We start from the raw sequence: 25648 nt of genomic DNA on the forward strand, positions 1-25648 counted from the left end.
AACTGCCAGTCTGTAAAAATGAACAGTAGCTACTTACTGTTGTTTCCACAGAAGCAATAAAAAGATAAGTAAAAAGGACAAATTCAACACAGTATGAGGCAGCATTAAGTACAATCTGAATTCCTGCCAAGCAGGGATAACAAGTTATTTTTGCAACTTGTATAGTGCAAGTCTTCCTTTTCCAGAACTGCTGCCCTTACATCCTGTCCAACAAAACTTTATTCTGACACTCAACTGTATTAAGAATCAGCACTGAGAAAATGAGCAATGTTCCTGACATGCCTGACATGAAAGCAGCAAGGCCTGAATTTTCCAGTTCCTGTCCTGAAGACACCTGCTCCCTGTCCAACTATGATCTCCCTTACTAACTTTGGCCATATTCTCATCTCAGGAGCAATAGGCATCAGTGTTGCACAACATACTTTCCAGTAAGAGAATGGTTGTTCTTGAGATCTATTGGCAATAACCTACTGATGGTGAAGGCTCTTGTACATTCCCAATCCCTCTGAATGTGGGCAAGTTTCTTAATTGGCTCACCTCTCTCCCAGCTGAAGTCCAGTTTAGTATAAGCAAAGGAGGAGAGGAAAGTACTTGCATGTTTCTTCACTTTGAAACCAGTTCGTGCATAGGATAAATGCCATGGAGTTGTGCCAATATGCAGTCTAGATCTCTATTGTGCCCCATAGTTAAATCTGGAATAGCTTTGATCTATCAGAATTTCATAACTGAACAAAATTCAAGAGGGGTTTGTGTTGTTTTTTTTCAAGTCAGATACTGTTCTAGGTATTTTTCCAGTTCATATGGACAATAGTTAGTTACTGGAGGTGGAGTCAGCAACTAGGACAAAGGTGAACCTACCCGAATAGGCTGTAAGGCTCTACGTGTATTTATAGCAAACTCCGGAATTCATTTTTTAGTTGAGATAGTTTGCACACATCTTCTTCCCCTGGCCTCTTTTCCTATGATAAAAGCATTCAGCAGAAATCTTATTGTGCTGTTCAAATGGAGGCATTCAAATGTATCTTCTGGGGAAACTACTCCCTTACAAATGTGCTTCTAGAGCACCAAGAAATTTTTTAGGCTCAGCAACCCCCATTCTATCTCCTTCACAGGTAACCCTGGCACACAGATACCTCTGTAAGCCCCAGTTTTTTACTGCTTTACTCTGTGAAGCACTTTAGGGAAAAGACAAATTCCACAGTATCAACATTCATTATCCTAAAACTATCCACTGGATGGAGAAATGGAACTATGGACACTTCAGAGCATGAGCCTCAGTTTTCTTTCTGTAGACCAGGAATAAAACTAATCCTCTGAAGTATAAGGAAGTATGTGAAAATCAAATATCCAATAGATGAATACTTGAAGACACGTACAAATACTGTAATGACCAGAGCTGAAAATAATGTATTATGTAAACATGATTCAATTGAGTGCAACAGAACTTCATTAAACTAAAAAAAAAAAAAAAAAGCAAAATCATCATGCTGTAGGATGCTGTTTATGCAATACACTAAACAAAGCAGGATTTCTGGAGAAAAAGTAGGTTACAATGATGCAATTAAAATTGGCATTGTGATACATACAAAGCAGTTGGATTAAGATTGCTTGAAAACTTTACTGCATAGTCCACTATTAACTGATTAATGATCTTGATTTTCTTTTAAGATATCTGCTCTACAGCTAATTAGAAAATACATTATAAATGAAGTAATTATGAGTTATGAATTGGAAGACAGTTCATATAAAATGTTAAGGAAAGCACAAAAGGTTTCCAGTGGACACAGAGAGTTACATAGCCACTACAGCTTCTGTTCAAGGAAGAACACCATATTTTGCATCTCCTATCTGTCCGTTGTAGTTCACACAAAGGAGTCTTTAAATGTTTTAACACTGACAGACAGACTAGGCACATTTTAAATATTAAATTATTTCAAATTTTTTTTCAAATGCTTTATTCCCCTTCTACAGACTAAAACAAGACACATGCCATCACCATACTGCTAAGAATGAGCAGGTATTGGAAACCAAACCACAAGTAAAGCGAGAATGAATTTGAAGTGTAACCTCTCCTGTGCACTATCTGAGAGCATCACAGCAGGAAATGCTTTATCTCTGGCCACCAGTCTTACTTAAAAGGTGTATCAGCATCAGTGACAGAATCCCCAGATTCTTACAGCCACATACTCCCCTTTCACTACGTGTTCAAGACGAGGCTGCCTTCTCACCCGCTACACTAACTGCCTGTCAAGCCTTCTGCAGAAATAGCACCCTCCTCTCAGTGTGTCCAAGGAATTGCCTCCAATGTCACTGGGCCTCTAAGCCTCTCTAAGGAGTTTCTCTGCAGAGAATTCTCTTAAGTCTTTGTGCATACACAACACACGCAGAATGACAGTAAGAAATGCATTGGAGAAAACACTGACATATAGTTTTGTCCACAAGAATAATTAGCTGTTATCAAGAACTTTTACAGTTGTCAAAACTATTTCATGAAAAGCAGCACAGACAGCAGAGCCACAATTTAAAGCCTGAAAACATGGCAACTTTAATAAATGAGTAAATCTGCAGATCTAGGCTAATCAGCAAAACTCAGTTGCATGCCCTCACCATCTAAATCAAACATACTATTTCTTCTAACAATAAGTTTTTCTCTCCAAGACTTTCAAAGACACATAACAGCAGGAACAGCTTCCAATGCACAATGAAAACAGCTTTTTTAAATGGCTCTGAAATGCACAGAAAACTCTAGGGTTTTTTTGTGACTGCAGATACTGTGTATAATTCAGTATCACAGAAATGTACACTCTGACTTTAGAATACTTTTTAGATATTATACTATTAATATCTCTCATATATATACATGCATACATCCATAGGCTAAAAAACATTCAGTTGTTCCCAGTGTTCACAATGCATTGGGCTAGGATGAATGCATAACTCATTCCTAACCAAAAATATGTAAAATAAACTCTAGAAGTGGATAAATAAAAATATGTGACTGCATAAAACTGAACATCAGAAACAACAGACACATATTCTCCTCTCTGCAACTGAATATGGATCATACTGTTTTCAGACATTATTACAAAAAAGTGAGCTCATTCTAGGTCAAACCACATATTCACCAGGTATGGAAAAGGCCCGTGAACTGGCAGTGACTGGGACAACTGAAGAAACAAAAGCAGCACTGGCTTCAATGGCCAGCCCGGGAAAAGGTTGAAATTTGTTTGTAGTGTATCTGGACAGGAATGACACTATTTCTCCTTCAGGGAAAGAGACGCGATTCATCTCAGCATTTCAAAAAAACACAGCAAATGGCTGGCAAGCAGATAGAGGTTTGAACAGCTGCATGTCAGGAATGGGTAGTTGCACCATATGATACTTACTGCTATTCCAGTGCCTGTCAGTTGCTTGAATAACAGGCAGTTGAGGGAGGTGATAGCAAGACAGCAGACTGCAGTAAGAGAAGTATGCTGTCTTAAGCATGTTCCTGACTGATACCTTTTTCCTTCTCCCCATCCTTCAGTTTATTGTCTCTTTTACTGTTTACAGCCTTGCTATGAAAGATGAGCCATGTCTAGTACACAACACTCTCCTTATAGTTTATTACATCTAAGTCCCTAATGGCAGTGTTGCTACACTCTGATTACCAGTTTCTCCCAATGCATTAAACAATGTGACTCACAGCTACCACACAGTAGATCTATGACACCTACTCTGCCAGTAAATTGTCTGGCACAGGTATCTTTTCATAATAATAAACAGCTAACATATACACACAGGATCATGTTTCCAGCCTAAAAAATAGAAAATCATGACAAAGGACTATCACAATCACAACAATCATGGGAGACATTTTCCAGTTTTCCATTGCAATAATTGTGCAGTCATTAAAATCTAATATTCTAATTGACTTCTTACATAATAAACAAAAAAATTGCAATTCCTCAAGTAGCTCAGCACTGAAAGGACTGATTTTTTCTTCCCTCAGCCCCGTTTGTATTAACATGTCAGAAAACCTTTAATACAGTAAAATCCCAAAAATAGCTTCCTACCACCCCATCCAGAGGATTTCAATTTATTACTAGCTCTGGAATGCAGATACGCACGAGTTTATGGCTGTGGGAAGCGGCAATAGATTTTCCAAGAAAAACCAGGGAAACATGACCCTGTCTGCCCTGTCTGCCACAGAGGTCAGTAGGTTGATGATGCTCTTGGTACAGTGCCTAGCAAGGAAGCTTCTTCCAGCCCTTCAGTTCAACTGAAGAATTATTCTCCCTTCAGTCCAGTTCCAGCAATGAGATTCGCAATTTTCTGTAACCCCAACAACCACTGAATTACACTTGATTGTTTCTGCCTCCAGTTACATCAGCTGCACCCTCATACAACTTCACCAACCTCATCAGAATTACTCCTGAGTTTCACTAATGTAAGCATAAAAGATCAAGCCCTTAGGGCAGGATGGATAGACAGAGAAAACAAATCTTAACTCTTTTGGTTCACATATCTGCGATGGTATGTGATAAAATGGCCCAAATCTGTTTGCTTCTAAAAAAAGCTTAGCCCCGGGTATAGTGGTGTCAAGGCCTTTTTAATGTATACACTGCAGAAGGGTACTGCCTCCTCATTTCACAGTGTCCAGTGGTGAAGGGTGACTATCGTATTGTCAGAGAGCAGAAAGAACTGAAAACAGAGAAAAAGACATTACTGCAGCCTTAAAGTACACGATAAAGCACTGTTCTTCCTGTTAATCACAGGAAGTCTATAAATTTAGAGACCACGGAGGTATTCTCATAAACTTCCAATAGTGAGCAGATATCTATGTTAATTAAGAAAAAAGGACACAGCTTATCTCAGAGCAGCATGGACTCCAAAGCCACAAAAGTTTGGTCTGCCTCCTATAACTGATAGCAGACCAGAAGAAATCCCTTGACAATAAGAGTACCTTGGCTTATAAGATGCTCAAATCACTGCTCTAGAACACAGATGAGTTTACAGGGCTGTTAGCGTACATATACCCACATTAAACACACTTAGCTGTTAACACCTACTTTTCCTCAAGTTAGAGAACATGACACACTCCAGGGAAGTTACAGTCTCCCTTGCGTAGAGGTGTTACTATTGCTTCATCACACTGCAATTAGATCATATCTTAGATGTCAGGCTCCGTCATACTCCCTATTAGAAATGGCATGGGGGAATGTCAGGGAACATACCAAGATTATTAGCAAGTGACAGTGAAGTACACAGAAGATGCCTCTCTTCTAGCTCCTTCAGAACCCTTCTAGCAATCCAAAAACCATGGTGGCTCACTAAATTACAGGAGGTGGTGCAAGAAGGAAAAAGCAGCAGCATTTTAGCAAATGAATTCATAAGGTTTTGAGAGTATTTACAAGTACTTACTACATACGCTCTCTAACTCTGTATGTGAACAGTCAATTGTATAGGTAGCACTCAATTCCTTACCTTTATTTTGACATATTACAATGGAATGTTACTGAACACTCCTTTTTTCTGTATCAGAAAGTATTCTCTTTTCCTCTTTAAATTAAATTCCTCCACACCTGTTGCCTGCACATGAAACCAAAACAGAATACGCATTCTGGGAGTGCACCTAATGGGAATTTGGTCTACAGGGCAGAACAAGATCTAGTTTGTGAAAAACCTCTGACATGTACACCGTGTGACGAGGGTTCCTTGGCACCACTTCATTTCACAGATTTCCCTTTACTGGGCTGCATTACTTAGATATAGCTCTCTGTATGTGCACAGCTGGTGATGTGGGTTGGAAGCAAAGGAACATAAAGACTAGAGCTTTATCCATATAAAGACATCAATTATATATGCTCCAGCAGTAGCACAAATTTACCCAGGCAAAACATTAAAGGTGAATGTTTCACATTTGGAAGTGAATAGGCTTACAGAAAACACTGCAAATCGGTTACATTTTTTCCAAATAAAAATTAGGATGTGACAATTTATTTTTCAAGACTTCAAGATTTTTTAACTGGCAGTCTAATCTGTCAGATGCAGTTTAATGGCAGCCGTCAGCAGACGTGATCTCAGCTGTAGTGTGGCTATGAGAATTCCACCCATGCAGACTAGCTACGTGGTGATGCAGCCACTGGGAAGCTAAAGGGACTGGTTGAAACAGGCTTGGACTTAAGTTCAGAAAAGCATCTCTTTGTAGCCCAGCATGGAGCAAACCTCTGTGATATTCAGCTTCACTACTGGGGAATTAGAAAGCCTGCTAAGCATACTTCCTACCAGACTTTCTCTCTTCTTTATATTTTTCCCAGGAAATATTTTTGTTTAGAATTAAATCAAGAACAACCATTTTTCCTGCTGCAGGAGGTGTCTCTGTTCCTCCAATTAACTTCCAAAGGAAATCCCAGCTTTTCCCTGAAATCAAACAAGGTTGGAACAGAAAGCACAAAGGCATAAAACCTCTGTCTTGCAGGTCTCCACAGGAAAGGATACAGTGGGACAGGAAGACTGGAAAACCTGAATACATTAAAGTATTTACAACTTCTAGCTTACCTTTCTGGCTAGACTATTCAAATCATTTTTGCTGAAAAATGACCACTTTCTGTCCTCTGCAAATTACACAGTTTAATGTTTGGTGGCTTTTAGCAAAGAAACTTGCAAATTTGTGCAGGTTTAAACTATCCTAAAAATAGGGTCAAGTGAAGGCTTCATCAAGGAAAAAGAGACAGAGAAGCAACAGGGAATGTGAAAAAGTGTGAGAATTTGCCTCTTGGTTTGCACCACCTGTACCCAGTTCATTTGCTGAGATCAGAATCTCAACTGTCAGAACAATCAGAGAAACAATAGCAATCCTGTTAAATCCAAATACCTTCACACCGTTACAACTGGAGTGGCAGCAAACTTTAACATCTCAGCCATTGCTGTCATGACATCCAGATAATACCATGTCTGAAATAACATGATATATAGTTAATACACACTCCCTGACAAGGCACCAGCAGATATAATCAGGCACAATGTCAGATATCCAGCTTCATTTCCTCCCTCTGCTCCCACTCCTACAAATGTTTAAATTAATACAAGCAAAGAGTCTTGTTGAAATCAGTGGATATTCCTAATGGATAAAATAAAGCATTTAAGCAGTTCTCTTCAACAGCTTTTTGTATTTCTGCTATATGCTGAATGACTGCCAAATAAAGCAGCTTTACTGTGTGAACAAATCTGTTATTTCTGCCATACCTATACAGCTTCTCAACAATATATAGAAGCAATTCTACAAACTCGTGCTGGAATTGTATTCAGCATCATTTTGTCCATCTGCTGATATCAACCAGTACCAGTTTTATTTGAGTTTTTCTGGGTTTTTGCACATTGCCTTCCAGGTACAGCACCCTGCAGCCTGCTGGGACACATCATGGCTTTTAACACTAGGAATTTCTTCTTAATCTGAGGGCAACCAGACTTCACCTGAGTGGCTCAGTCAAGCTGTGGAACCCTGATGCTGGGAGATACTCCCGACACAAGGGGACAGAACTCCGGGCAACCCGCTCCAAGCCGCCCCAGCTCTAGGGCTAGACCGGATGACTTCCAGCAGACTCTTCCAGCCTGCCTCGTTCTGTGTGGCTCCGTGCCTGGAACCCGGCACCGGCGTGCGTGCTCTGCAGCAGCCTTCGAGGCCTTTGCTGCCGGCGTCCTGCACCTCCCCTCGCACAGCGCCCTCCACCTCCGCGCAAACGGCGCGGGGACAACCCGGGCTGCGGGCACCCCCGCTCCAGGGACACCCCTGCTCCAGGGACACCCCCGCTCCAGGGACACCCCCGCTCCAGGGACACCCCCGCTCCAGGGACACCCCTGCTCCCCGCGGGCACCCCCGCTCCAGGGACACCCCTGCTCGCCGCGGCCGCCTCCGCCCGCCGCCCCGGGGCACCGGCAGCGGCACCGGGGATGGAGCTTCCGCTTCCGCTGCAGGGAGCGGTGCTTCCGGGTGAGCCCCGTCCCGCCGCGGCCGCCGCGTCGCCGGCCTGCCTGGGCTTTCGGTCGCCAGGGTTGCGGGGAGGCTGTTTCCCCCGGGGGAGCGGGGGCCATGACGTCCCTGGCGGAGCAGCTGAAGCGGCTGGCCCTTCCCCAGACCGACCCCAGCCTCCTGAGCCGCAGCGAGGCCGCCTCGCTGCTCTTCAGCCCCAGGGAAGCTGCCGCCATTGACCGCGACACGTTGTTTGCCATCGGTGAGCGAGGCCTTTTAGGGGCCGTGGCGTCAGAAGTCGTCGGGGGAGGGGGTGGGGGGGGGGAAAGCCAAAGGTTGGAGACAAATAAGCGGAAAATGCAAACCCACCCTCAGAAAAAAGTCCAGAAGGGTAGTTCTGCAAACTGCAGGCTGGTCAGCGTCGCTCCGGTCCATGGGAAAGTCGTGGAGCAGGCCCTCCTGGAGCGCATTTCAGGGCCTGTGAAGGGTAAGGGGGGTGGGAAGAGTCCCCACGGTGGCCATGGGCTTGAGCATTTGCCTGCCCATGCATGCGGGTTGGAATCTGATGATCTTTAAGGTCCCTTCCAACCCAAACCGTTCCATGATTCTGCTTTCATCAGTCAAGAATTACTTTAAGTGTAGCCAGAGTTTTGGTCTTTGTGCACCGTTTGGTTTGGTTTGGTTTGCTCCCTGAGGACGATGCCTACCAGTATAGCAAAGAGGCTGGATATGCCAGTGTAGGGGTAAGTGGGTAGAACTGGTGAATAAAATGGTTGCATTTAAAGCATTCTTCATTTGATTCCCACAGGATGCACTGGATTAGAAGAACTGATGGGTATTGATCCTTCATTTGAAGTATTCCAGTCCAGCTTGTTTAGTTCCACCTCCAAAGGCCTGGAACGCAGTGTTCAGTCTAAAGCAGTGAATCAGCAGCTTAATAAGAATATTTCATTGTTCTTGATTCACCTGTCCCCTTACTTTATGCTGAAGCCAGCCCAGAAGTGCCTTGAATGGCTGATTCGCAGGTAATCTGCTCAATATCCTACCTGTCCATCAATAAGTTTGCTAGAAATGACAGAGTTGTTTGGTTTTGTTCCCCAATGAGAAAAGTTTTGAATAGTTTTACTTTAGTTTTCTGAAAATACAGATGAAAATGTTAAAAATAGCCATTTGGGCTTTGTGGGGCCAGATGTTCTATTGCCAATTAGGTCTTTTGATAGATTTCTGTGAAAATATTGATCTTTCGTGATATTCTGTACAAAAGCAGTTGCTTCCTTGCCTGGCTCTCACCAAATCTGCCCAGCTCTAGCCAGCCTACAGAGGACCTAGAGAGACTTTTATGTGATATGCTTTTAGAAATGTGCTGTGTGAAATAGGTGTGAATATTCAATATTAGCTGTGAACCATGAATCACATGCCATTGTATCATAACAAGAGCTAAGTATTCTTGTTTCAGGCTTATGTAGGAAGGTGTGAAGAAAAAACAAACCAAGTATTTTGTGCAGTGATGTTTCAGTTCTATAAATTAACCTGTCCAGATGCAGAAAGTGAAATACTTCATGTCATGAAAGAGTGGGTGATTTTGTTGATGCAACCTTTGAATCACTGTTTTTTTTAATGTATGTGTTATAATGAAATTCACACTATGTTATTGTAATGTCTTGTTTATTATTGCAATCTACGCAGAAAAAACTAAGGTAATCTTAAGACCAGTAGAGACCTACAGTTATTGATAGTGAGGAAGAATATTGCTAGCTCTGTTTCTTTCCTCTACCCCATAAAGGCTAGTGGCCACCTTGGGATTCTGGACTGTATGTGGACCATATGTCTGAGGCAGTACATGCTTAACAGCAAGTAGATTAGGTGTTCTGGGAAGAATGTGACTGGGTCTTTTTTTTGGACTTCCAGATCGTTTTTAACTATATATATGTGTGTGTGTGTCTTTTCCTTAGATTTCACATCCATCTCTACAATCAAGATAGTTTGATTGGTTGCGTTCTGCCATATCATGAAACTAACCTATTTGTGAGAGTTATTCAACTTACAGATATAAAAAGCCCAACTCACAAATGGCATTGGATGGATCCAATAAGGGTAAAGTATTGAACAGATGCAAGTTGAGAGAAACATGAGGAACTTTATGAGTATGATCCACCTGTTCTTGTGGTTGGTTGTAGAACTGTACTGAAAGATTTAATTGCAGGGATGGGGTATGTGTGCCCACCTGTTGTTTTTGCTGCCTTTCTTTAGATGTAAAGTTAATTGTAAAAAGATTTGATTAGTCTTTGTTTTGACAAAATTAAAGTAAGCTTATAAGGTGCAATTGTTTGTTTCTGCTAGGAAGATGTCAGTTACTAAAATACATTTATTTGAATATAGATTATATGTAATGCTCTTCATCATCTCTCATAATATAGATACAAAAAATCCCAGAGAGGTTTAAGGGTTTCCATGACTTACTCTTGTTTAAATGGTGTTACACTGCTCAGAGATTATATTAATTTTTATTTCAGGTGCTTTTATTTACCCTTGCATGTTCTCATTTTTCTTTTTCCACCATGTAAAGAAACCTGGAGTCCCACTGGCGAGGGGTACTGTCATTACACACTGCTACAAAGACCTGGATTTCATGGACTTCATATGCAGGCTGGTGGCAAAATCTGTGAAGGTTGTTCAGTTATTCTAGAGCTTTATTTGGCTGTTGTTGCTTGGTTTTCCCCATCTCTGTATTTGTATAGTATTGTGCTATTTACTAATATTTTGAATTATGTATGAGATAGTCAAATGACTCATTTATTGGTAAACAATATGAAAAAAAATCGTACTACTTGTGTAGATGACAGTCTATATACTGTGAGGAAGTAGCTGAGAACCACTAAGCCATGACAAAACAGTTTGACAGTACTGTGTTAAAGATGCTGTATTGCTTCAAAGTACTTCATTGTCTTATTTTCTTTTATATAATTCCTGCTCTTAGTTTTTAGTAATGGTTTGAATCTTTTTGGGGGGTTTTCATGGGTGTTCTAAACATACGTGTTCAAATATTCATGAGAATTTAAGAACTGAGAAGGTCAGTTCTTGAGTAGATTTATTTGTTTTTTCAGTCAGTGTCAAACAGAGAGCTAGTTTTGTACTCTCAGAAGGATAAGATGTCCAGCAGTTCCAATTATTTAGAGAACTAGAATGCATGTACTGTCAAACTAAGCAAAGCAGACACAGTAACAGGGTTTGTTCACAGGTGGAGTAGAGGGTGTTTAAACATATACCAATCAGCTTCTTGGCTGTCCAGTTCTCAGTCTTGAGCAGTACACCAAAATCACAAGTGATTTAGGTTACCTTATTATGCTTAACGAGGTAGCTGAGGAAGTGGCACCCTTCTACCTTGTCTGCGTGGGGGGGCAGTAACCTCTGGCAAGGGTCAGTGCTAGGAGGAGGTGATGGCATAAGTTGTGTCAGCAGGAGCTGGTAGAGCTTCTATGCTGGAGTTCTGAGATTTTGCTGCTTTGGAGGGAAGTCATATGTGCATTTCCACTTTTCCTGATAACTGAACAACTGATTTTTCTTGGGTCCAGGTTTTTTCAGAGTGTCCTGGCAGCTCAGCTCAACTGAGGGTTCTTCTTGTGTTTTATGCCTCCACCATCGTATCAGCTCTTGGAGCTGCAGAGAAGATAACAGACACTCTAGTCTCTATGCTGCTCCCTTACATCCAAAAGGTACATGAAGCTTTGTTTTCCTTCTTGAGTGATTAACTGTACTGTGTTTTGTGGACATGTTTCTGCAGATGACATTTAAGAGGGACCTTCTATGCGAAATATATCATTCCAGTCTTAGCCTGCTTTGAAACATCAGGCAGGTGAAGGTCCATGAATAATTTTTTTTTTTTTTTGAGCCTCAGATGAGCACTTTTAAGAGCTCTGTTTCCTACTCTGCATGACGAGTGGACCTGTGAGAAAATACAGTTTTAATGAACTGCTTTCATGTAGAGATATTTTGTGCTAAACAATGAGGAAGTAGAGTCAGAGTGGACAGCCTGCTTTAATATCCTCCTGTGTCCAGGATTGCTGCTCAGTTAATAAACAGAGCAGCAGTTAATGACTGTGCCTTCTGTATGCATGCACCCTGTGAGACTGCTTTTTCTTCTTGAAAGTTGAGTTTGTAAATCCCTCCAAAGTTAATGTGGAGAAGAAGGTAGTGTGCTTCCATGGATGTCAGAATGAAAATTATTTTTATGTTAAAGTACTCTTTTTTTTTTTTAATGTATATGTGTTAAAATGCACCTTTATCTCTATTCCTAGGGTTTGAAATCCTCTGTACAGGATTACAGAGCTGCAACGTACATGATAATCTGCCAGATTACAGTAAAAGTGACAGTGGAGGCTTCCTTGGTGCATTCCTTGATGTTACAGATAAGCAAGAATTTATCTAAAGTGCCTGCATTAGTCAGAGATGGGTTGGCATGCTTGAACCTACTTCTACAAACTCAGAAAGGAGACAAACTTGGGAAAAAGTGAGTCTACATGAATTGAGGTTTTTTCCTTACTTCTTAAAGCTCGGACTGCAGTTTGCTAATTTGAAATTTTTTTATTCTCCTCATTTAAAAGGGATATTTTTCCTATTGGAAACTTTGGTAGTTGACACTTCAAAGGGCTTGAAAGTTCCTTTGGCTTACTCTGAGAATTTATATGCTGGCTACAGTTAAGGATTCTCAGGGGGTTTGTCATCTTTTGGTCCTTCTCCTGCCACTTTGCTCAGTAAAGGATTGCTGTCAATGTGCAAAACTGAGCCCTGCCAGTGAGAGGTTTTTTTTGAAAGTGGAAATTCTGGAAGCCAGCATAGTAATGGTGTTGCAAATTTGAGGTTCTCTGAATAGCTTGGAAAAAAACAAGTTCTCTCCCTTCAGTGGAAGGGGTTGAAGTTTGTATAGTTTGACACCTGAAGTGCAAGTGCTTCTGTACCACCTTCTTTGGTGCCACAAGTCAGGTGTTCTTCTGGACATGCATGTGATTCATCATTCCCATCGATCTGCCTGCCCTGCCTCATATGGGTAACTAGTACTGTTGATGTACAGTTGAACACGATGGTGGAAGTCCTACTTGCTACCACAGGCTTTGTTTGCTGGCAGAGAGCATGTTCCAGTCAAGTAAATCTTTGCTGGGATAAGTACAGTGATTACCTTCCAGATGCTTGAACAGTCATAGAAGAGAAAAATGGGTTAAAAGCTAAGGTGTGGGGAACTAGGGAAAGGCATGATTGATGCATTATTCAGTACCCAGTCAGGTGGGTATAAAAGGAGACAAGATGAGATAAACTTTTTGTTAGCAGAAAGGGAAATTGCTTCTGCTCCTTCTGAGCATCACCTGTCATTGTTTCTCTTCTCTTCCTTTTTCTCCTGCTGAGTAATAGATATGCTCCTTGCAATGTGAGGATATTTTCATGCAATCCATACAAGTATTTTTTCTTGTACTACCAACTTTACTAAAATACGGGTATGTTTGCTGTGCATTGCAGCAGCTGTGTTCAGCACAACTGGCAGTCCTGTTTTCTTCTTGAATATTAAATGCACCAGTAAACCTCTGACAGTAAGGAAGTGGAATCCTTCAATCTTGTCAGCATTTGTTTACAATGAAGCTGTTACCTGATGCTGAAAACTGAATCTTTAGGAAGTCTGCATGGTTTGAAAGTGTTGGTAACCCAGATGAGCATGCATTGTCTTTTTATTTCCCTGTCTAATTGTGTAGGCCGTTTAATTATCTGTGCAAAACCCCAGAACTGGTAACACTCCTGCAAGGCCTTTCAGCAAGCTATGATATCTCTCCTCTTCTGCGTTACCTGTTGCCTCACCTTGTTTGCACTGTCATAAAAAGTGATACAGGTAAGTTAGCACACATTTTTACAGTTTTGTCAAGTCTTAAGAACAGATGGCTGTGGTCAGTGCCATAGCTGTGTCATTTTAGTTGCCTTTTCCATAAGAATTGTGCCAATACATGTGAAGACCTGATGGAGCTTTTGTTTGTGTGTTGCTTTTTGTTTTTCCAGGCCCTACAGAGGAGGCTATTTTAGGCATTTTTTAATCTATATCTCTTTGACTTAGATGTTGATTTGTGGTATTTCTGCAGTAACTTAATTTTGATGTATGAAATTTCTGTCTCTTCGAGATGTATTATAGTACTACAAAATAATTTTTAGATAACATGTACTCCATATGTAGTTAAAGTAGTGGAGAGCTGTGATTACCTGATGAGTTAAATGTGCCTGGGAACAGTCTGGGACAGCACAGTTGGCTGACATGCAGTAGTAAGTCTGTTTGTACTATGGACTTGTAACTGCCAAATCATGACTGAAAAGGCTCTTTTATTGAAAAGGTCTGGATTCATGTCAGGGAATGCTGCAGAGTGTTATTGGCACAGGTGGTGGTAGCAGGTCTGGAATGTTCCAAAGCATACTTGAATTTACTGGTAGCAATACAGCCTTTGGTATTTTAATGATGTGCTGGTATAAAGCACTGCTAGCAGCTCATGGAGAGTTAGTGCTAGTAATCAATGAGCAGTGCGGTCTTCAAGTTATTCTCAAACTACTGTTCATCTTGTATGGTTACATGTTGCCCTTAGAGGAACAAGAAGAAGCTGAGGAGACAGAGAGTCAGATTTATATAAGACATCTTGAAGCTATTATTCGGAGTATACCGCTGGAAAAGGATTTAGATCACCTGTTGGCCTCGTGAGTTAATTTCAGTTCTTTTTCATTTGCAGTACTACAATAATTTCTGATTTAATAACAGCTGATTCCTGACAATGGCTTTAGCATTCTTTCATAATGTTTTTGAGTTGATATGTTAAGTCCAAACCTGGATTTTGAAACTGTAATAAAGAAGAGTCCAAACTTTAGGCCTGGGGCAAATCTATACTTGCAATAAGTGCTTTATGACATTAATGAAAACTGTACTGTCAAAAAAACAGTGTTGTTTTTTTTTTCGTTTGCGATTTTAGCAAGTTTCTTGAAGAGTTTATCTCTTGTGGTACAGAGATTGAATCCAATCCCACCCAAATGGCTGCACTCAATCAAAAGATGCTTCCTCTTATCAGACTTCTTGAGATAAAGTAAGTTCCATTTTTCTGTGACAGACCTGCAGTCTGTAGAGTGGTGATACCAGCTGTGGTATTAGCTTATTTGGTGTAGTAAGCACAATATTAACGCCCAAAGAAATGCAGTAAAGAAAACTGACTCCTATTCTTTGTCCAAATGTTATTTTATGGTTCTGTCCATACACATTTTGTTATCATATTACATGGGCACAGGCCTACTGGTTTTGTACAGCTGTTTACTGCATAGCATGACCATTATCCTAGTGGTCTGCGTATCGTTCATCTGTGTTAAGACATAATAGTGAATTGCCTTTGCAAAGCACCTCCGGGTAGCTGATTGAGATCAGTGTATGTGGATTCAGCTTCCCTGTGTTTTCCTGTATTTCTCCAGTGAAGACATGGTCTTCTGTAATGTTCTGTGGCAAATGTTGGGGGTTTTGTCTATTGGCAGGTATCCTAAAGCCTTAGACTCTGTGTTGGAGAAGCATCTGGAAGACTGCGTAGATGAGGCTGACCAGAATCTTTTTCACCAATTTATTTCTCTTTCTTTAAGCTGTGGCAAATATGAGGTAGGTAGAATCACAGACTCACAGAATCTTAGGGGTTGGAAGGGACCTCAAAAGATCATCTAGTCCAATCCCCCTGCCAGAGCAGGATCACCTAGACCACATCACACAGGAACGTGTCCAGGCGGGTTTTGAATGTCTCGAGCGAAGGAGACTCCACAACCTCTCTGGGCGGCCTGTTCCAGTGCTCTGTTGATGATCTTATCTGGTTATACTGTCAGAAGGCTGATGTTTTGGCAAGGTTCTGCTCTCTGTTCCTCTTTCTAAAAAAAATCTCTACCATTCCCACGAAAAAAACCCTCCAAACCCAACTTTGATGTGATTTAGGGGGTGGGCTTGATCAAAACTGTGGTGAAATCAAAAGCTTTTATGTTCAAAATTATTATGAACAGTCATGAGTGTGAGCTTTTTTTCATGGTTAAATTTTATACTTTCCCACCTGCCCCGTTTGCTAGCAATAGTTTTTCTCCTTAGGAGTATGGCCACTACATATACTCTAGGGATTGATATTGACAACATGGTGGTGCCCAGCAAGGCCTCATCTTACTTAAAAGGTTTTGTCAGTGTCAGAAGTGTCTTTTTTGGGAAAGGTGACAAACAACTTCATCGCTTTTGGGAGAACATAGCTCAGTCCTTTTTGTACACTGATTTTTATGAATATTTGCAGTCAGTAATGCAGTACAGTAGAGTGACTACAGAGCTCTTCCTGTGCCATTTCTGAAGAGCAGTTGAAGCTCGGCCTAACACAGAATAACCCTGAGTGCAGCAGATCTGTCCGAGAAATGTATTATTAAGAGATGGTTAGTGTTATGGCTGTTGTTTGCAATGATTGAAAGATTGCAAATATTATGAACTACATCAAAGAATGCTTTATGTATTTTTGTACTGATTTAACAAAGGCAGAGGTTCTGTGACTAAATAACCAGTGACTTAACAGAAAAAAAGGCACTGAGAACAAAGTCGTATGATTCCCTTCTAGTCTTTAAGGTTTCTGAGATAAGTGCACACAATTGGACTGGCAGGGATGCCTTTATAACAGTTTCTATCTGTGCTCTGTCACACTGACACTGTCACCAGAGCTTTCTCAGAATCCTTAGATAAGTGTAGTGCTTTCCTAGGACAAAAAGGTGGCTGCAGCTTACTGTACTTTCCAAGCTATATTCCAAAAACTGCCAAAGTGAAGATGACTAAATTTGGAGCAGTTACACAACATCATTGTTCTGTAATTGATGCTTTTTTTGGTTTGAATTATACAGGTTTTCTTCAGGTATAAAAAATTGCTGTAATAATTTTTCCCATTATCCTTATATTTACTTAGAGTATTTTTAACATGCAGTGAGTCACTCTGAAATCTGTATTTCAGTTTCTGGAAGACTCTGATACCTCCCTTCTGCTTAGTTTGAATCATCCTCAGCCAGCTGTGCGGGTCCTGGCTCTTCAGCATTTGAAAGATGTTATCGAAACATCAAAGGTTTGTGTCCTGTGTCTCTCACAGACTGACTTAACATATATTGTCTTCAGAAAGCTGTTTGCCAGACATATCAGTTGAAGATGAGTGGTACATTAAAATATTTGTATGTCATTATTATTTTTCATGGTGTTTTCAGAAGGCTTCTGTCACTGTTTTCCCATATTCTGGAGTCTGAATGTAGTTGTTTCTTATTAAACTGTTTGCACTTAAGGTAAAATGTAATGGTTTAATGTAATGGTTTTCTTTGTTGATGAAAGTCTGTCTGTGAGGTTTAATTTATATCATGTTACTACTTTTCTTGCATTAGGATTCAGCGATTTCATTAAAAGCCTGTAAATTGTGCTACCAACAAATGATTTTTTTATCCTTTAGCTCTTTTTTTCTCTTTATTTTTTTTTAGGAAGGCTTTGATCAGTCTTTCATAGAAGGAGCAATTTTTGGTCGGCTCAAGGATGACAACAGAGATGTTGTAATGTCTGCTCTCAGTTCTTTGGAGGTAAGCGTGTATCTCTGGATGTGTCCCATGAGATTTTATCTGGTCTTTAATATGTGTGTCTGGAATATATTCCTTGTATTTGCCCTTCTTACACTCATATCCTTAGTGTTCAGCTTTTGTTCTTTAACGGGATGAAACAGCACAAATTTAGGAGGCTTGTGGTTTTTATCATGTGATGATTCCCCCCTAAAAATTTCTGCTTCCTGATCTTTCCCAAAGTGTTGGGAGTTAACTTGAATGTTTGTTTGTTGTTTTTTTCTTGTAACTACTAAAGCATATTATAATCTTTGATTATTACCTGAAGTGTGCTTCCTGCTTGTCCTGCACATATTTCTATAAAAGTGCAAGCCATGGTACCTACCTTTTGGATGGAAAATGGTTTAGTAACAAGTCATTACGCTAGTGAGAAATGCTCAGCTGAGTTTTTCCATAGGAGAGTCATTTGGTCAGGTGATAGTGGCAAAGCCCTGGAGTCCAGCTCAGGTTTACTGGATAGGACTCGGGTATGCATTGTGCTGATTGTTTCCAGCTAGAGTAACAGTCTGTCTTTATTGCTTCTGCTAGTAGTAGTGGAGAATATTATTAGAAGTAGTATAATTGGTCTTGTGTATTCATTCATTCTCAATCAAAAAAACCAGGAATAGAAGCACATGAGTGCTTCTTTGAACTTTAGTACCTTCTGTTAATGTGCCTTACATTTTTGTCATACAGATGTTATGTAAAGTTCTTATTTAATTATCAAGTGCTTTGCTTATTGTTTCTCAATTTTACCAAACATTTCTGCATTTGATATCTGCTTTGATAAATCCTCCATACTTTAACATATTAAGAGAGCACACTGGGCAACCTTATAGCTTCTCTTTACCCTGGTAATCTTTTTATTACATGATTGTTGATAGGAATGCAATTAGTGATGTTTCCACTTGGTATAACAGATACATTTTCCATTATGATATGGTAAATTATTTTGTGTTTTATTATACTTTCATTTTTTTATTATTATTATTTCTCAGATTTTCAGGAAACAAGTCAATCCAGAATTAGTAGTATCAAGTCTTTTGAACATCTTCCAGAGAGCTGATCTTTCAAAGGATGCAAAGTGGTATGCTTGTGCCTTTTTTCAGTCTATGTTCTTTCTATGTAAATTAATTTTTTGAAAGTAGCTCTAAAGAATAGTTTAAAAACCGGTTTTTTGCTTCAGATGCTTTTTCTTTTGCTATATCTACACTGTGCTACTGGAGAAATGTTCCAATTATTGGCATACCATTTTCCATGAATTCCTTTTGTTGTCACTGCTATTTGGATTCAGAAATTTGCCCTGGAAAATGGAGAACAAATCAAAGAAATGTTGCTGGTATGATTGAGCAATGGGTTTTCAATGTTGCTTGTTCTCTTCTAGGTACAGGGTTCTGGAGCGAGCAATAAAAATTTTAGTCAAAGAGGAGATTTTGAAAGAGAAAAAAGAACTACTAGATGAAGCAGTAATGCAGTTGTTACCTTTTATGGTGATCACTAATGAGAATTCAAAATCTTCAGACTGGAAAATGGCTGTTTGTCTCTCAGAATCTGATCTCTGCTCCTTACACCCTTTACTGAAAGGCTGGCCAAAAGGTAAAGCAGTAGTTGTGACTAATTTGGTAAAACAAAATTCTGACAATTTACGATGTCCTCCTCATTGAGCCTGAACATTTAGTAAGGGAGACTGGATGTCATTAACAAGCTCTCTTGCTGTCAGTGTGAATGGAGTTCTTTTTAAAAACCCTTTGAAAAGATGAAGAAATCGTCTATTATGTCTCTGGCGTTTTAAATACTATTGAGTCACCAGTGTTTTAATATAGGATTTGTGTACATAGATTGTCTGAGTATTATTTTTTTCCTCTGAATAGCTCTTGAAGAGGCAATTAAATCTAGCAAGTCTGCAGAGTTGATTGGAGAGGCCAACAAGAAAATGGTTTTGCTGTTTTCTAAAAACATGACTTCAGGGGACCCTTCCTTACTATTGAAAATGGTATGTGTACCTTGTTACCCCAGCCACAGTAGATCTTGCTTTCCAGGTGGTCACTGTAGTAGAGCAAATGTGGTATAGAAGAATTTGGCTTGTCCTTCTCTTAGCATTAGTATGCTATCATCAAGCTGCTAGGCAGAAATATGTATGTTTTGGATAACAAACTGCAATACAATCTGCATAAAACATTTCTACCTTAACATAAGTAAAAGAAGAAATGAAGCTACCACCTGTTTGGACAAATCATTAGTGTAACTAAATTCCAGACATGTTTAGTTTCTTGAAGAAAAATTCTAGAGAGTAAGCAAGTATACCTGAGAAAGCAGGTATACCATAGAAACAGGTCTTTCCCAGGTTCTAAAGAAGGTAACAGGATTTGACTGGACATGCAAATGAAAAACAGTGCAAAGTCATAGTGAAGTCCCACTGTCTTAAAGAGTTTCTGTTGTTTTCCCCCCACTCATTTTCCAAGGTTGAAGATCTGATACTTCTTGCTGAAACGGAATCTGACACTGTGAGACAGAAAGTAACAACTCTCATAGTTGGTTCGGTGCTTGTTCAGTGCTGCTGCAATGCACAGATGAAGGAAAGTTATTTTTCAGTGGCCATCAGAGTCTTCCGTTTCTTGGATAAAAAAATAAAAAATCTCAGAGCTTGTGATTCTGCAGAGGTAAGATGTAAAAAGTTTGGAGGGGGCATTTTCTGTGTTATGGAGAAGTTTCTTTTTGTTGGAGAACAAGAAGTTAGGAAACCTTGAGAAGGGCTGAACATCTCACTTTTCAGCTCAAAGCCACACACATGACAGCAGTACTAGAAGCTACCATTTAAAACTGCTCTTACATTTTACCACTCTAGTGAGTCTGCATTAAAAAATGAGGAATTCCAGAGCTTTAGGCTAGCATCCCACCAACTGATTCAATGTTTCAGTGCTATGGGAAAAAGTTTAAGGTTTCTGCCAGCTACTCTGTTGCATCATGTGTTGCCCTTGTTTGACTTGGCAATGTCAGAGGTTTTAGTCATTGAGAAAAGGTTTTGCTGGCTTGTTCAATTGGGGAAAGAAGGAAAATGCAGTTGGATATGAAACAGAGCTTATGCTTAGAATGGTTCCAGAGGAGGGCCATGAAAATGGTCAGACAGCTCGAACATCTCCTGTATAGAAAGACTGGGTTGGGGTTGTTCAGCCTACAGAAGAGAAGGCTCCAAGGGAGACCTTAGTGCAAACTTTCAGTAGTTACAGAGAGCATCTAAGAAAGTATTTTTACCAGGGCCTATAGTGCCAGGACAAGGGTCAATGGTTTTAACTAAAAGAGACTAGATTTAGTTTGGATATAAGGAAGATATTCTTTACTATGAGGGTGGAGAGACACTGAAGCAGGTTGCCCAGAGAAGTTGTTGCCCCATGCCTGGAAGTCTTCATGGTCAGATTCAGCAGGGCTCTGAGCAACCTGTTTTAAGATGTCTTTGCCCATGCCAGGGGTATCACACTAGACGATCTTTTAGGGTTTGTGATTCCGTGAATTGAAACCTCAAGCAAGTCCTTGCAACAATATTGAAAGTTATTCCTGAATTTGTTGGGTTTTGGATTATTGTGCAGCTCCATGAGCAATTATATTGACAGTTGCTGGAAGGTAGGATGGAAGCAAGAGGAGCCATCAGAGGAGAAGGAACAATGTTTAGAAATAGCTGCTACCTTCTTTTTCTTTATTTTTATGCAGGTTTCCCATTGGGGTTTTCTTGATTTATTTTGTGGTTTTAACACATTGTTGGGTTTTTTTTCTTGTTTAAGAAACCCGTGTTAAGAGGGCTGGGTTTCTGGTTTTGTGTTGTGTTTTTTACTATTTTCTTTCACACGTACACATACCCAGTGCATGGTAATTAGTTATTCTGACCTAAGATTATTCCATTGAGGAATTTTTACATGAACAACTGTCTGAAAGATCTGGATTATTCTGCAGTAGCAGAGCTAGATGAAAGGATTAAATTGAATATCCACAAAGTGCTATAAGCACTTCTGACCCCTTTGAAGAGGTATTTTAATGAGACTGGTATTTTACTATTCAGTTACCTCACTTCTGTACACTGTTTATTATGGTAGTAAGAGCTGGCATAAGTTTTAAAACTGCAGATGCAAGTTTAGATGTAAAATCAGAAATGTAATTTGCTTCATAAGGATATCTCTTTTGAGGTTGCAAATTAAATATTGTTGAATTTTAGTGCTAAATTTCTGTCTTCTGTTGCATGCAATTGTGACAATATGCATTAAAATGTATTTTCATTCACAGGAAGCTCCCCTAAATTGGTCTGTTGAAGCAAGACAGAAAACTTCAGTGCCTAAGGACTTGTTAATTGCATATATAGAAAAGCTTAATAATGATCAGACTGCTTATGCAGAGGAGTCAGTTATGTTCCTGTTCTTGTTAAAAAACTTCATTAATGGCTTAAAACCTCCTCTCTCCTTTTCAGAAGGTAGGTGTTAAGGTTTTCACTGTCTTTTGTATCAATGAAGAAGGAAGGTTATGTTTTTTTGTCTTCAGAATTTTTTGGAAATAAGCAAACCTTGCTTCCATAACCTTCTTCCTTTGTTCTTACTGAGACTTGTAAAAATTGCTGACTTGTGAACACGAGATCAGCCAAACATATTGTCCTCTTTTAACTAAGAGATGTCCACTTTCTCTTGGTTTCTGAAGGTGTTCATAAGCATCACTTCTGTCTTATTTATAACCTGTTTTTTTTTTAGAGGAAACTTGGTGGAATCCTGAATCCATGAATCAAGATAGCCAAGACTACCTGCACCTCCTTTTGGGACTATTTGACCTACTTGTCTCTGGAGCTAGTGAGGGAAGCAATGCTGTTCAATACAGAGCACTTATGAATCTTTTACTCAAGGTATTATTTTTGCATTCATTGTCCTGAATTATTAGTCATCAACTATTATGCAGCTACATAATTTTAAGGAAAAGAGAAAAATGTAGAACTGATCATGTGACAGTACTTGTGGCAGGCTAGTACTGCGAGCAGATGGAAGTCTAAGATTTGGCAGAATAGTTACCTCTAATTAAATGTAGTAAAAAAACCCAACACAATTAATGGACCAGTTGAGACCAGTTTCAAAAGGTGAAAACAGTGTGATTTGCAGGACAAGGTTAAGAGCTTGCAGTTTGAGCTAAGAGTTTTGGCCCTATCTGGGGGCAAAGTAAACAGTTGCTCTGTAAAATTTGTTTGGTTTCAAATACAAAAATTGCAAGGAAGGCATTGCATGTTTCCTTATAACATCATCTCATGTTTTTTCACCACATTGACTGATACATTTTTGTGAATAGGGGATTTGGTTGTCTGGATTTTAGATTATAGGAAGTAATAACTAAATTCTGAGGAAACAGAAGCAAGTAATTGTCACAAAGCCACAGGAACTGAAATTTTGTGCTGTTTCATCAAGAACAGCACATGACAAACACAGAGTAAGGAAAGAACAGCAATGACTTTATAACAGTACTCATTTCTGATATAAATTCTTGTGTATAATTTTGTCAATCAGTCACTCCACAGTGAGCTCACACTGAGCTGTTAAAGAGACTGATTAAATGCCTAGCTAGTTAAAGGCTGTCAGCAGAGAAGGAAACGTTATTTTGGTGGGATTTTTGACTGAGCAAGCTGTGTCATACCACACATAAGAAGAGAAAAATTTTGGATGGGGGACTACAGAAGGTTTGTGGAATGGGAATAGTAATGTCCTAGAACCTGGCAAAGACAACAGCTGCAGTAGTAAATTACCTCTTTCACTTGTGTAGTACTGCTTGTCTCCAATTTTAAGTGTTTAATTTGAAAGGAACAAAAGTTATTTTTGCCTGCCCAAGAACAGTTAATACAACTAAAAACTAGATCTTGGTGGACTTGTGGAAAAGAGGGTAGTCAAGAGTATGTTGAAAGCTGTATCAGTCTTTCTGGCAAGCTGTGTTCACTCTTCAGGATGTTGAGTGGTTGCCCCTGTTTGTAGGGTTCCAGAGAACATCTTGGAGGTGGAAAGCATGCTACCTATTGCCAGATGATGCAGTAAGCAAGAACCTTAAATTTATTAAGATACTATTAGGAAACAATGTAAGTGCTTCAAAATCAGAAGCTGTCCTCATTAAATGTTGACAGAAAGGTCCTAAAGCAGAGTTAAGGTAATTGTATGCAGATTTGTGAAAAAATAAGTTGAATCTTCTTGGAGCAGCTATTGTTGAAGAGAGGGGCAGGGGAGGCACTCTCACCTATGTCTGTGATGGTCAGTGATACAGTTAAGAGTCAGAGTTGGTTAATTTTGGTCCATGCTCAGTTATTATAAAGCCTATACAGCCCATCCAGGACAAATTCTAAGAATAAAGTTTAGTGTGCCTATCCAGCACAGAAAGCTGTGCAGAGTACAAGGAAATTGAATGCCCAGCTCTTCTGAGATGTTAGTCTATAGACTTCAGAAAATCAATTTATGATGAAAAAGTCAGGGATTACCTGGAACACTTCTAATATTGAAATTGCTGCATATAACAGGGAATGGAAGTTCTTTATTTTTTATTTAACAATTGTCTTCCACAGTTGACGTACTACAAAAATGCCCATATGGCTGTGTTTTTAGTCTGTTAGGGTTTTTTAAAAAAACTCCTCTTTGTATTTATATACCTATACATTGCAAGTTATCTGTTAAGCTAAACAAGCCAGCTGTTAAGCAGTATGTGGACTAGTATACACATGCAAGTACTGTTTACCCAAAAGCATCTACTCAATAATGGTTTATTCCCAAGAGACACTGTTTCTGGCTTTCTCTTTCCGTGTACTCTGTTCTCCTTCTGTCTACTCCTTTCTTTTAGGTGATTTTTCAGATATTGTGAGTAGTAGATTGCCAAATGATTTTAAAAGTTATTAAACAAGTTGTTTGTTTTCCTTTTTGGTTTTTTTGTGTGGGTTTTTTTTCTGTTAAATTTAAGGTACATCTTGAAGATTCAGAGACTCTCTTCAAATTCCTTTCAGTTTTATGGACTTACAGTTATAACCTTTCAAATCATCTGAACTATGAAATCAATGCAATGCTACAAACTCAAGCTCTGTATATTGGCTATGCACTGCTTGAATCCCTGACACACCAAAAGAAGAAACAGCTGCTATTGCCTTCATCTCCAGGTAAAGTAAAGCAGCATCTGTCTCTTATCTTAAGACTTAACCAAAGTATTTTTTTATTTTGTACAATTTTTACTATATTTTATGCCATGAAGGGTATATATAGTTATTTATGTTCAGCTCTCTTTCTTGCTGATTTACTGCTGCAGTTCATAACCCAAGCTTGGAAGTAGGTGAAACTACTTTTTTCTAATCCTTAAATTGTTAAACACTTTCCTATGCTGAACAAGTCAGTTTCATCACCTTGCTTTCTGTGCAGTGTAAGAATGTGGCAGTCAGTAGCAATATATGAACTCTCTGAGCTTATACATGAATATAACAACTGTGACAAAGAAGTTCAAAGCCATGGATATGTGGGATTCATGTTGGGTTTTTTGTAGTCTAGAGGTTTGCAGTGAAAAGAGATGAATTTTTAATTCCAAAGTGATGTTGATGCCTCGACAGATACAATAAAATTCTGACCACTCACTTGTCTTTTCCTCATTCCTTGCCTCACTCTTTTTGCAGTGGTGATATCTTTGCTAGTCAACTTGTGTAGTCCAGTGAGTGAAGTTCGAAGGGCTGCTCTCAACTGCCTCCATTCTTTTAGAGGGATAAAAGAGTCTCTATTTCATCCTGTTCTTCAGCATTTGGAGCAAAAGGCAGAAGAGATCATATCTGACCCTGCCTACATAACACAGGTATTTTGTTATTAAGGTGTACGTTAATACAAATTTTGTCTGCTGCTGTGAACTCCTGTCTTTGCTAAAGGAAATCAAGTTAGCTGGCAAAGTTCATTATCTTTGTGTACTACAGTAGACTGATTTTTTAAAAAATATTTTTACACTAAAAATATTTTAAATTATTTATTACATACAGAGAATTGAGAATATCAGTCAAATAAGAGGCATTAATTTGTGGTTTACTTACAGAGTAAGAATTCTGTT

General features: G+C 39.4%; 1 protein-coding gene across 3 annotated transcripts in view; it reads left to right on the plus strand.

The window, feature by feature from the left end:
- The first annotated feature begins 7984 nt into the window (after positions 1–7984).
- HEATR1 (HEAT repeat containing 1) overlaps positions 7985–25648 on the plus strand; it is a 36341-nt gene continuing 18677 nt past the window's right edge. For all 3 annotated transcript variants that reach the window (XR_007888974.1, XM_051614289.1, XM_051614290.1), the window contains exons 1-20: positions 7985–8213; positions 8760–8976; positions 9904–10045; positions 10518–10619; positions 11524–11664; positions 12247–12458; positions 13690–13823; positions 14560–14668; positions 14938–15048; positions 15485–15602; positions 16963–17070; positions 17471–17566; positions 18580–18668; positions 18966–19177; positions 19453–19574; positions 20044–20241; positions 21854–22037; positions 22309–22457; positions 24533–24725; positions 25230–25402. Coding sequence is in view for 2 of the 3 variants with exons in the window: in XM_051614289.1 (XP_051470249.1) it covers positions 8072–8213; positions 8760–8976; positions 9904–10045; positions 10518–10619; positions 11524–11664; positions 12247–12458; positions 13690–13823; positions 14560–14668; positions 14938–15048; positions 15485–15602; positions 16963–17070; positions 17471–17566; positions 18580–18668; positions 18966–19177; positions 19453–19574; positions 20044–20241; positions 21854–22037; positions 22309–22457; positions 24533–24725; positions 25230–25402 (2952 nt within the window). In the remaining variant the exon portion in view is untranslated. The remainder of the gene's footprint in view (positions 8214–8759; positions 8977–9903; positions 10046–10517; positions 10620–11523; positions 11665–12246; positions 12459–13689; positions 13824–14559; positions 14669–14937; positions 15049–15484; positions 15603–16962; positions 17071–17470; positions 17567–18579; positions 18669–18965; positions 19178–19452; positions 19575–20043; positions 20242–21853; positions 22038–22308; positions 22458–24532; positions 24726–25229; positions 25403–25648) is intronic.

Source organism: Apus apus, chromosome 3, assembly GCF_020740795.1.
Source record: "Apus apus isolate bApuApu2 chromosome 3, bApuApu2.pri.cur, whole genome shotgun sequence".
NCBI classification, from domain to species: Eukaryota; Metazoa; Chordata; class Aves; order Apodiformes; family Apodidae; genus Apus; species Apus apus.